This window comes from Mesitornis unicolor, unplaced genomic scaffold, assembly GCF_000695765.1.
Source record: "Mesitornis unicolor isolate BGI_N332 unplaced genomic scaffold, ASM69576v1 scaffold28216, whole genome shotgun sequence".
In the NCBI taxonomy this organism is placed as follows: domain Eukaryota; kingdom Metazoa; phylum Chordata; class Aves; order Mesitornithiformes; family Mesitornithidae; genus Mesitornis; species Mesitornis unicolor.
Window position 1 is genome coordinate 9,873 of NW_010189325.1, and position 12,950 is coordinate 22,822.

At 38.8% G+C, this 12,950-nt stretch overlaps 1 protein-coding gene across 1 annotated transcript; it reads right to left on the reverse strand.

The window, feature by feature from the left end:
* Positions 1–865: 865 nt before the first annotated feature.
* CNDP1 (carnosine dipeptidase 1 (metallopeptidase M20 family)) lies at positions 866–11,420 on the reverse strand. The gene is made up of 11 exons (XM_010186029.1): positions 11,343–11,420; positions 10,378–10,521; positions 9,679–9,841; positions 8,500–8,588; positions 6,556–6,756; positions 5,052–5,136; positions 4,334–4,494; positions 2,698–2,862; positions 2,363–2,504; positions 1,811–1,958; positions 866–971 (listed from the first exon to the last, which is right to left on the reverse strand). Exons 1-11 carry the CDS (start codon positions 11,418–11,420, stop codon positions 866–868), a joined length of 1,482 nt encoding a protein of 493 aa, XP_010184331.1.
* Between the last annotated feature and the right edge of the window lie 1,530 nt (positions 11,421–12,950).

The following is a 12,950-nucleotide window of genomic DNA, read 5'->3' on the forward strand; positions in this document are numbered from 1 at the left end:
AATATATCATTGGTCTTTTTATTCAATTATCAATGTAAATTGATACTTCAAAAGTAATTAGCAACCACCAGTTGCTAACTGGGTGGAAAGAATGCTCTTCTGATGACAGACTTGGGCCAGACACAACAACTTTTTTCTGTTGTACAATAAGAAAGTCACACTAAGGACACACATGATGTAGTGGTTTTTAATACTGTGCTCACAGCACAATGAGAAGAGATTTGGATTAAATGGAGGGGAAAAGGCAAAATCCAGACTTGGAAATATTTATTTATTATTGCAGTTCTGTTTACCTCAGAGATTATTGCCATAAATAAATCTTCATCGTCAAGTCTTTTCATCAAATTCAGCAAGCCAATTATATTGCATTTCCTATTTACAGCCTTCAGTGAAAGACAGGGAAGAGGTTAACATGGTAGTGTACCTTTCTTCAAATGATTAAATAGACAATTTTTGTATAAAGTTAAGAGAAAACAACAGTGTTGAGTATTGCTCATATTCAGAAACTGGAATATGAGCTAGGCAGCATGAATATGGCAGTACTACAAAACAAAAATAAAGGCATTTTAATGAAATAAATGTCAAAGTTCCCTTTGCCCTGATTTTTAAAGCCAAAATGTAACATATTCCACTCAGCAAGAATTAACTATCTCTAACACTATTTAATAGCATTAGGGATAAGATCACTTGATTGACTGGATCACAAATGCCTGCCTTTTAGGAGTATGGCAAGGAATACTATGGCATTTATTTTTTCCACCAATTCAGACCCACTGAATGCGCAATTTATGTGGTTTTCCAGTTCAGGAAGTTAGAAAACTTAAGACTGAAAAAAGTATTTTGCTGTTTTTCTTGTGACCATCTATCAGTTGTTAGTCTCTGTGCTGGAAGTTTCATGTAAATGCTGATGTAGCTTTGATATCTCCAGGAAAAAGGCTGCAAACACTTTTGTTCCTTCAATGTAGTTGTGTCTATGAAGAAGGAAAGAGAATGAAGTCGTGTCAGACAGTTCTGCTCTTCACATTAGTGGCATAGTCCAGTGAAGATTTCAGAGTCTTCAGAGGAATCTGCAAGATTGGTCACCCAAAAAAAAGGGCCAAGTGCACAGAAATTCTGGACATACTGCAACTGGCATTCCTCTGAAGGACTCACTGAGGAAACTTTTTCTGGTATTATGTCCCCTAATGACTGTTGTCTGCAGCCACAAGGGTTGAGGCTATACTGAAGTACAACAAAAAATAATTTGAGAATTATTGTAGCATTCTCCAGCTCCTCGAGCTCGGCATGATTTGACTCAGAAGCTTCACAAATGTTCAGGCAACATGCTGAAATGTGTCTTACCATGGGTCCTCAAAGAATGAACACAAGTGGCAAATTTAAGCTTATTTTGATATCATTACACTAGTTTTGGTGCCTATAATATAAATAAACCTTTATACCCATTTATACTGAAAACCATTAAAGCCTTTACTTAATCTGAGTATGTCCAAATGGAAAGCTTTGAAATGGATGCTGTGACAGAAAGGTGCCCATCTCCATCATCGTCTTTCAGACCAGAGGCAAATTTAATTGACAGTGAAATTAAAATTGTCAGTGCAATGTATTTAAAGACTGAGTAAACACTTCATGAAAGTGTTAGATTGGGAATTTTGCTTTCTGCTTGGTACAGCAACAAGTTTGACAGAGACAGCAGTTTGGGACTGTCCAGTGGAGAACAAATCTTCCCATCTGGCAGTGCTTATACATAGGTACCTGGGGACTTTGTTTCCTTCCTTTTCTCTTATAGCACAAATGGACAAATAAAAGAAACCTGCTTATTTTCTCATTCTGGGAGTGCTCCCCATCGTCAGCTGCTCCGATCGGAAACATCATCACACTTTTCTGCATTATAGTCTGAAACATTCTGGCTACAGGAATTGTTGAACCATCCCGAATAAAATCTGGATCTTCTCCAAAAACTGAAATACATGGGAAAAATGGATTCATTATTAAGTCAAATAAAGGTGCTTTCTTCTGCTACCATATCTTTGAGCAGATAGTTGTTATTAAGAGCTTCTGAGCAGAAATTGGTTTGAGTGCGTAGCCAATTGATTTCATGAATCAGCTGCACTCTACAAACCTTTGGCTTCATATTAGTACACAAAGAAACTAAATGAGGTTTTTTGGCTACTCCTGCTAAATATACCCCAATTCAGCAAGGTGTGGAAGAAGATGCGACTGAGTTGTTATATAAAAATCAGTGAGATTCACATGGGCAAGTGACTGTAGCACTGAACAGCAGAATCCCTTCAGCTCTGCGGATGAGCACAATTCCCCTGCACAGTTGCAGACACATTAAGAACTGAAAAAAGAAGGAACATACCTGTTTTTATTGCCTTTCTTGCTGCTTTATATAGGGGATTGTTAACAGCAGTGAGCCAGGGCTTCATACCCAAAGGCATAGACACCTTTAGTTTGTTTGGGCTGTTCCTCTTGGAAAATACACCCTCCAGGTGCTCCACCACCTGCAGGGAAAACAGGGTGCACTCAGAAGCGTTCATCTTCTTGCAGCTCAAGCTGACACCCACATCCCCACTTCTGCTCTAGAAACATATAAATGCTAGAAACATTCAGTTTACTACTTGGGGCGTTAATTATGAGGTGCTAAAAGTGACTTAGTTTATACAGTAAAGGCCAAAGAAAAGGTTTGCCTCTTACCTGTTGTTTCACAACCAAAAGGTCCATGTGAGGCACCTGTCGGATGGAGAATTTGCCAGTGACTTTTGCTGGAATGACGGTTTTAATTCCTGGTTCATGAAAAGCTCCTTCAATCCCATGAATAGAGAGGGAAGGGTAACGCCACAGGTGCAGAAGTATTTCTTCCTTCAAAAAACAGCATTGAAAATAAAAGGGATTACGCTGGAGCCATTCACAACCAGTATCGCTAATGTGAAGAAACAAGATTTTTCCATCCTAAAATTTGTATTAGAAGACCTCTGTTTTTTAAAGATGTTTGATTTGTAACTCCATGCTCCTATCTCTTAATTTTAAAAAATGATACTACTTTCTAGTTAATAATTGTTTGTATTTTGAAATACTTAGATGAGAACAGCTTTTCATGTGCAACTAGAAAAGTGGAGCATCATTAAAAAAATATATTGGAAGTAAATTTTTTTGGTGCAAAATAAAATCAGAACAACTTCTGATCTGACCATCTACTGATCTCAGAACTTCAAGTGAGAGAAACCTATGACCAGTTTAGCCAGACCCCTCCCAGACGATACCAGGAAAGAAAGCATACTAATGATGGCTTAAATAACACAAGAGGTAAGAAAATAATGTTCAGTAACCAAGTGGATCTGTTTTTCTGGAGACAAGAAGAAGGGAAAAAAATAAAAAGTATATGTCTATTCTAAGGAAGACTCTATTTATAAAGAGCTACTAGAAAAAAACCCCAGTATTTCCTTTCTTTCTCAGGAAAAAATACTGGTTTTTTTCTAGTTGCTCTTTATAAATTAGTCTTCCTGAAGAACCCCAGGGCACAGCTCCTTTCCTTCTACTCCAATTTTTTGAGACTACAGCTTTATGTACACATAACATTTACAGCACTTCATCCTCATATAGGTAAAGCATCAAAACTTACGTAGTGTAGTTACGTTATACTTCTGTTTTACTGATTATTACAGTCTAGCTTAGGCTAATTCAGAAGCTTTTGCATGGACATAAAAGCATCTATGTTAGAGCTTATACCAGTATAGTTACATAAAAAAATGAACCACTCCTTCCCTTTCTCCCAGCTGCCACTCTTATGCAGAGAGGTCTTTCTAAGCCAGCCCTTACCTGCTGTGTTTTTTAATTTAGAATATAATTTTAAAATACTGGCACAGAGAGACTTACAGCTTTAGATGCTTTTCTGGCATGCTCAGAAGATATCAAAATCTGAATTAAACAAATAAAAATCATCTCAAATCACATCCGCCTGAAGCTGCCTCCTATTTTTTCAAAGCTAAATACAACTTCTTTCCTACCACGTAATCTGTGTGCAGGGGTTTTAATGTTTATTTTGTTTGGCTGGTTAGGTAAGGGGGAGAGGTTCTGCACTACAAGAGACAGGGAGCAACACTGTTAGTTTTACATTATTCCTTTTTATAGATTACTCATGTTTCCGATCACTGACCTCTTTATGCAGTATCTTGCATTTTCAGCAGATTAATTCTATTTATCTTTTAATGCTCTGTGCTTCTTTATTTTATTTTGAGCTTGCCATTGACTGAGCATATCTTTCAGTACATAAATGTTACAAAAGGGCAATTTAAATTCTTTCTGCTGACCATTTATACAGATTCTATGTTACCTTGGTTCCATAGAGGAATTTCTTCACACCACTGTTATTTTTATGTTCCTCTAGATCAAATTCAATCGATTCATACAATTTCCTCTCCTCCTCCGTCAGGGCAGCGACACTGTCATAGATTCCAGGGATCTGAATACGACCTGTGGGATCCACAAGGCTGTCTACAAAATAAGACAGAGGTATCAGTACAAGTGGGACCAATGTCTTCCACTTGGCAATCACAACTCCTTTTCCCTTCCACCTAACTGTCTACTGAATAAGTAAGCCTGACAACTAACTACTAAAAACTATCTGCACCTGTCAAGTTGTGGCACCTAACTTGATGCATTTTCAGACTTATTAAAAAAACCACTGAGCTGCTGTTTGTGTGGAGCGTGTGGAGTGTCAGCCCAGCTGCTGAGGTGAGAACATCATCCTATTGAGATACAAATTACCATTAAAAGTCAGGTTTCACTACCTGTGTATGCATTCAAGTTACCCCCAATCCTTAAAAGCTCTTGATTGACACATGAATTACAACAGCACGTCCAGGCCTTACTGGTGACATTCCCTTCCTCAGCTGCTGCAACCACAGCTATGCTGAGGTTTGGAAACCTGGGAATCCTGCTCCAATTAGACTTGCCTGACTCACGTCAATTAAACATAGCACTGATCTTCATTAGACTAATTGCTAGGCACTGTTCCCCAGTTACTCCTGAGCAATGATGCGTGTTATTACCCAGTAGAGCTATCAGGTCCACCATTGGCTCATGAATGATGCCTCCAAAAGTTCCAGAGTGAAGGTCCTTGTCACCACATTCAACCTGTATCAAAAACACTGATTACATAAAAATATGCCCTACCTTATTCTCCTGCAAGTGTTTTCCACAGCCACTGGTGGCTTTATTTTTTAAACAAGGCCGCAAATGAATAGAAAACAATTATGTATTGCTATTTTTAAAATGGAAAACATCATGTCAGGAACAATCTGCTTTGGCAAAGAGAAGATAAGGCTCTGTTGTTACCACTAGAGAGAGAAATTCAGCTGTCTCTAGCACTTCCAGGCATCTGAAAGCAAGGGTCCCTCCCCATTCCCTCTTTTGCTTCAGTAAGATTAATTACATTGTAAGTGAAACACTTGCATATTACCGTTTCTAACATTGCAGAATAAAGTCTTCAAGTTCTCTATCCTTTTTACTTAATGCAAAATCTTAATAACAAAGGCAAGGAGGAACCTTACTTGCTTTTCATTAAGAAAATATATACCCAAACTTAATTGCAGATTGCAACAAATAAGAATTTAGAGGTCTCTTGAATCATACAGCTTTAGAATAGAGAGAGGCATTTGGTTTATTAAATGGGTTCTTTTTTCAGACACGTTTTCATACTCAGGTTTATCATAAACTATTTTCCTGCAATGAACTTGTTTATTCTTCTCAAAATCTCATTACAGCCAACTGTCTGGTAGCAGGCAGAGATAATTTTGGATGTTTTAATAGCATCATTTTTCTTAACCAAGACTTAGAAGAACTGAATCAAGGCTGCCCAGGCTCTTTTGGTTAAAAACAAATTTCATTCTTATTCAGACGTAAAGGTTAATGCAGATTTTTCTTTAGTTCTCTAGTTCTTTAATCTTCTCTCTGAATTCCTTTTATGCTTCATCAAGAAGTTTCCAGATGATAAATTTCTGCTCTTCATTTCACAGTAGCTCACATTAGCTGCTAAATACACTACAGTGCACTATTATTTGTTTCTGCCAATAGTTACAAAAATCTTGTGTGGCTTTTAAACACAGGGATCCAACTAACTTGAGTCCCTTTAGGCAGATACATTGCATTAAGTGGTGTCTGCTGCAAAAGGGCAGAGCAGCAGAAGAAATGAAGTGAGAGAGTCGAGGAGTACAGGGATGATGCTACAAGAGAATGGAGCTGATGTAAGAAGGAGGTGATGAGGAGAGACTGGGAGAGTGGTAGAAGAGTAATGGGATAGGAAACAGGTCAAGAGGAGAGAGGTAAGTGAAGAAATGATGATTGAAGAGGAGTTAATGAAAGTAAATAAGGCTAATTTAACTGAAATGAGGCGGGAAATCTGCACAAGCCAGAAAGGATATGGGAGAAAGCTCTCTTTTTGTAAATATTAAGCTTGCTCTCAAGCCTTTTTCTGCAAGCAGATACAGATGTGATTACAGGTACCTCACGGCTCTCTGGTGAGGGGCCCAGTTCAAATGAACCTGTGTCCTTTACCTCCACAAAGAAGCAGGCATTTCCCCGACTCCCATATGTAAGACCAGGTTTCTTGTTGCTGAGCCAGAGGTTGTCCGAAATCACAACATAATCAACATCAGAGAAAAAGCACTGCTTTTCTTCTTCAAGTAACTTTTCTAGCCCCAAGGACCCTGCTTCTTCCATGCCTTCAATTACAAACTTGAAGTTCACTGGCATAGCCTAAATGAACATTAGAGAGGTCTGGGTAAAGAACAAGCATTTTAAAAAAAAACAAAACAATAAAATAATATTTGAAATCAAAAGCAGACTGGCTTGCAGTACACATTGTGTTAGGAAAAGAAAGACATAGAATATATAGCTTACTTCAGTAGGAAGGGCAGTGATAAATATACACATGCAGTTTCCCAAAAAAAAACTTTATTTTCCTCGTGTTTTTATCTACTTTTCAGTTTTGAAGGAGAGCAATATCTTTTTTTTCTTTTTTTGTGTTTTCAGAAAACTTGCTTGACTGTCTCATTAAATAGGCTCCCAGTACTATTAAAAATTCTAATTGTTCTGGAAAGTCTAACTAGGTAAGAACAGTTGTATTTTCACAAAAAATTTCCTGCCTCTCATATTTCCACTGTTAGTGCCCATGCGGGAACCACCAGCAGAGGTCCACTACTGCAGTTTTCCCAACATGTTATCTATCACCAGAGTTACTTACATGGTGGCAAAAATGCTGCTGGTAATTCTACTATAATTGTCCTTTTAGAACTCACGAATCTGTTTGTCTGCAAGTTCATAAGGATGCGTTGCCAAGGGTAATTAAGAGAACTTTTTTAATGAAATAGTGCAAGTTAGAAATGCTGACACATCCCATAAGATAAATAAATTTTAGCTTAGTTTTCCATTCCAATTCATTTTCTCATTACAGGTTTTAAGATGTTTTCAGTGTTGATTCAATGCTCAGATTAAATCCAGGCACAAATGAATAGAATTAAATGAACTTCGTTATGTGAACCACCAATGGTTCATCAAATGACCACAAAAAAATTTAGAAACAAACTGTTCATGAATATTGTCTGATGGCTTGTGCTCTTTTCTAGGGAAAGGCTTCAAATGACAAAGATTTCTTTTTGCTTACTTGTTCAAATGCCAAAATAGCTATTAGTGATTTGAAAAACTGGAAAGATGCGAACAGATAGCCACATAACCATATCCACTAACAGCACCTAATCTGCAGCAAAATAACAATGTGTGTGTTTGCTTGCACTTAGGGACACTGAGGTCGATTCAGTACTACTGATGCAAGAAAAAAACATCAGTTTTCCAGAATATTGCAGAAGGACTTTTAAAGTCAAGACTTACACTCAATTTGTGCCACAATGTCATAACAGAGGTACAAAACTCTCAGTAGTCTAACAAAAACTACTTAGAGATGTGTAAGTCTCTGAGTATATTTGTAGTTGGTTAATGCACCCATTCAAAGAATTTTCTTTGATAAATCTAATACATTGCTGAAAGAACAGCCCATTACATATAAGCTTCTTTAGATACTTGTTCTCTTCATGCATGCATATAAATTAGAGGCAACTTGTAGGCAGACAGAACCCAAGATTGGCAGAATATAACAGCAGAGATAAGTCTTCATGACCAATTTGTGATGTATGTTACTTCACTATTTTAAAAGCTCTCAAGAGAATAGAGTATAATTGAATGCTTCCCCCAGTGTGTTTTCCTCTGCAGGGCAATGACAGCAATATCATATTTACATTACATACAGACTAGTAAAAATATAAATGCTCAAGGACAGATTCTTACTGGATATAGCATTAGAAATAAGCTAATATTTCAAAATGCAGGTAGGCTGCTGGGACAGAGATGCATCATCTAACTCACAAGAAAGCTAATGTATTCCTCCAGAGAAATATAATACTAATGATAGTAGTAATAGTAATAGAAGTCTTCATTGGTACCTACTAATTTCAAGGCTTTGAATGCTTCCACTGCATTTATCCAAGCTAAGACGGGTCCTTTATTATCTGTTGCTCCCCGCCCATAAAGATTTCCTTAAAAAGAAACAAGGAAAGTTTTTAAGCTATCTTTGAAACTTCTCTCATCACTTCAGTGCAATTAGCAAACTCCTGTTGCCACAGAAGCTGTAGTGATGTCAAGCGGAGTGTAAAAAGAATCACGATTTCACTGGCTTGTTTTAAATAAGGTGGTGGGTGTTTCCCAGTGGACTGGTTCGCTTTTTTCTTTTTGAATATATCATATTGTGGTTTCTATGACATGCCAATTTCTGAGCTTCACTTTTGTTCTTAGGAGCTGTTTGTTCACTCTAGCATGCCTGGAGAGTTTGCACAGTACACAGCTTCTGTATGCATCAGCCAGCTCGGGTAGCACACAGCAAAAATCCCACAGGTAAATACCACAGCAAAAGCATGAAGCTGCAAGTCTAAGTACATAACTTTTTTTTTTTTAAGTGTTTGACTGTACAGTTATATTGAGGGACAGATTTCCATTTCATGTACAGTGATAAATACCTGTGACATTCCCCACTGGAGGCAGAAGAGTTACCCCAGTAAGGCTGTCTGGAACTGGTCCAAACAACTGAGTCCGAACTAGACCCAACAGGATCCCTTTCCATCTGTCCCTAATGGCTATAATCCTGGTTATCAGGATATTTGGGTTCTTGGGGTCTTACTTCTCCACTGACCCTCTACCCATCCTTTTTGTTTCTTCAGTGAATGAAGCTCAGCTGGCTGTAATGGAAGATTACATTAAGGGGGGCCTCTCATTCTTCCACCACCAGTGCTCCTTAGCTCCAGCATGGCAGGTGGAGGTACTAAGGATTATGAAAGAAGATCAGGGAGTGAAAGGCAGAATAATGGTTGATCCAACAACTTGAAAGCAGAAACGGATTCTCTATTGAATACTCTGTAAAGCAACATTAACCTCATGTGGCCCTTCCACACCAAATGATGGATCTCACTCATCACAGCATGGCCATCAAGACTCAAAGCTGCTGGATTTGTCCCAGAGATTTCTATGGGATAAGTCCTTATACGTTGGTTAAATATACAGGGAACCTCCCTCCACTCAGAGTATCAGTCATGTATTCAAATAACAATACAAAACCAATGACCAGGTACACACCATTGATTTCTGTCAGTGTGTAAGGGTCAGTTTTCCAGCCATCATCTTTTTTGGCAGGCTGCACATCCACATGACCATAGAAACATACAGTTGGGTTTTGTGGATCCTTCCCCAGTTCCCCAAGAATCACAGGTGGTAGTGGAAGGTCCTGGCCATCAGGCAACTGCAGAGAAACGTTAAAAACGCAAGCCGTTGAAAACTTGCAAATGTTACCCAAAAAATGGAGTTTTTAGTATTGAAAATACTTCTGCTCACTCAGTTGGCTCTCAGTAGAGCCAGTCCACAAGTCTAGCTTTGAATTCAGCTCTAACTTACCCAGAGAAATTAAGGTTTCAATCTCCACATCTTTAGGTTCTGCAGGGACTTTATGGGGTTCTTCTAAATGTTTTACTGTTATAAATGCACTTGTTACTAAACTCTTCCCAGCACTGGAGAAGACAAAGCTGACTGTGTTGTAGTGACAAAACTGTGACACTGAAATAGTCAAAAGCCACACAGGCTAATCTGGGGGTTGATTTTGCCACAGGCAGGTGGCAGGAGGCCTATAACTTCAAGTTGAAGACGACTTGAGAAATTGTTATCCAGCTACCAAAAATATCAGTAAGTCATAACACACACATGCATATACATAGCACTTAATGTAATAGGTAAGTCACATGTGCAAATGTGATGTTTTAAATACAAGAGTGAGACAGGCACCTGATGTGAACCAAGGTTTACTAAATTAACAGTGGCTCCCAGCACTTCAAGTCTGTCTGCTGCCAATGCCATCATTCGTATTACTTCTTTCCTCAGACCAGGTTGAACAGAATCGCTTTCCACAGCCACCCACTCCTTAAGCACCTGCTCAGGAAGGAAAGAAGTGCAGTTAGGTCACCAAGGATGCTGTGATGTTTGGCCCTGGAACACAAAAAGTGTCACATTGGACAATGATTTATTTTTTTATGCCATCACAGCAATGTCATGGATGCCGTAAGACTTCAGAATTGAGAGGGATACCTTAGATGGGTCCCCAGGGTTAAGAGTCCTGATTTTCTAAACAGGGAGGGTACCCATACTTAGGCATTCGCACCATCAACCATGGATCTAACACACAGTGGGGGAAGAGGTAGACTAGATGCTGGCCAGTTTGCATGGCAGAAATTGCATTATGTCTGAATTACTTGAGTGATCCTCATGAGGATTCAGAAGTGCTCACAGCTTTAAAGCATAACTGATACTGACTGGACTGGTTATATCTCTGCCTTTTCACAGGGAACTGACAAAAATGAAAGCACTAACCAGCATGGGACCAAAACTACTGTCCTTGTCAAGAGCAAATGTACAGAAATCTGTTCTGATGTAAAGTGAGAGAGCATCCTTTCTGACTTGCTTCTCCTACGTGGATGCATTTTGGCTCAGTGGAGCCTCTTTTTGCACATGCCCAAAAGACGCCTACAACCATCAGGTTTGTAGAAGTCCATGCAAATCCCTCTTTCACCCAAAGGGTCTCTAACATAGACTGTCCCATTGCAGCTTTGCTTTGTGAAGTACATGTGGCACACCTGATGCCAGACCTGGAACCCTGCTGGCTACCTTAGTGACAAAGACCTATCTGATGTGTAGAGCACAAGCCCCAGGGCACCATTTCTGTGCTCGTTATTTCACTGCCATAGAGCTCCTACCTCGACGAAATCACCTTGATGTACATCAATGTACTGGAAAATCTCCGCCTCCAACACTGAAGAGGAGGATGAGGACATTAGTGCCTTAGAGAGTAGCACAGGGCTGAGATGGAAGCTCTCTGAAAGTTAAGGATAAAATTCAACATGTTAGAGACATCCTGCAATATGCACTCCTTTTCAGTGCTAGAAAGCATAGACAATTGTAAAGTGTCAAAGCCTAAGTCTCATTTAAGTTCTTCAAGCCAGGAGAAAGTATACCTGAATTATTTTATCACATAAAACCTTCAATCAAGTCATAGTCAAGTTTCTGAGAGAAAAAAAGTGAAAAAGTGACCTGTGAAGAACTTTACAATTTCTGCTTTACAAGTAAATTAGGGGAAGCATTTTCTAAAGAAACATTTATTGCATCTATTTCCAGTGCATAAACCTCAAATTGTACATTCTGGGAAGACAACTCCAGGGGAAGACTTGCAAACACCAACAGCCCAGGGGGGCTCATCTTTCTTTTTCTTCATTTCCAGAAGGTGGAAGAAAAATGGATTCACTGACACGCTGCATATTTTACATGAATAAGGGAGAACAAACATGGCACCAGAGAGTATTAGACAACAAATAGCTTTTGTGGTTGAGTAAGAACAGTGTCAATGCTGAAACACTTGATAAGTGCAGAAGTCATTTAGTACTTGCAAACCTCTCTGCTATTTTGTTTTTTGACAAGATAAGTGAAGATTTAAAATCCAGAGGATTTTTAAAAGTGTTTTTCTTACTTCTTGCAGTTTTCCCTTCCTGTTTCCTTGAAGTTTCTCCTGTAGTGTCTTGAATCAGTATTAGCAGAGTAGTATTTGGATGGCTAAATACTTGCCCGGGCTAAATTCAGAATATCAGTCTGTATCAGTCTGTGCAATGAGATGGACTCCAAGGTCAAAACCCAGCACTTCAATTCTAGAAATATTCTGTACTGATAACAAAACGTGCAGTTGCAGGTCCATCCATAATTCCTTAACTTTGATGCATTGCTAAGGCGATAGGCTATGGTAATATTAATAATTTCAATTATGTTTCTCTGACAGAGAAGAAAGATTGAAAACCCAAGCATGATGATCAAGAGGAGGGAAATATTGTTCATTCTGACTGGAGATCCCAGCTGTATGAATGATAGGCCCCATTTTCCAACCTTCCCTTGCAAGCAAGGTTGCATCCACATTGCCTTTGACACAAGTCAGTCTCTGAAGTAAAGCTCTGAAAAGGCCTGCGACACCAGATGTAATCCTCAGCATCCAGTTCCTGACATCTCTTGACACTGGAAACACTGGTATTGGAAGAGACCAAATACCAATTTTGCAGGACAGTGAAGCTGCAAAGCACCACTACAGAAATGACTTGTTAACCAAGACAAGAATATCTAAATTTGTATGGGATTTTTAGAATGGAAAGATTAAATGTAGGCATATTATTTAAATGTATGAATATTCTTTAAATGCTAATATTTTCTGGGGGAAAACCCCTTACCTGATGATTAAAAAGAAAGGGGCAGATCTAATCAAGCATCCCTTTCAAATATTCTCATCGCCAGTCACAGCAGCAGCAATTTGGCCTAAACCAAACGGG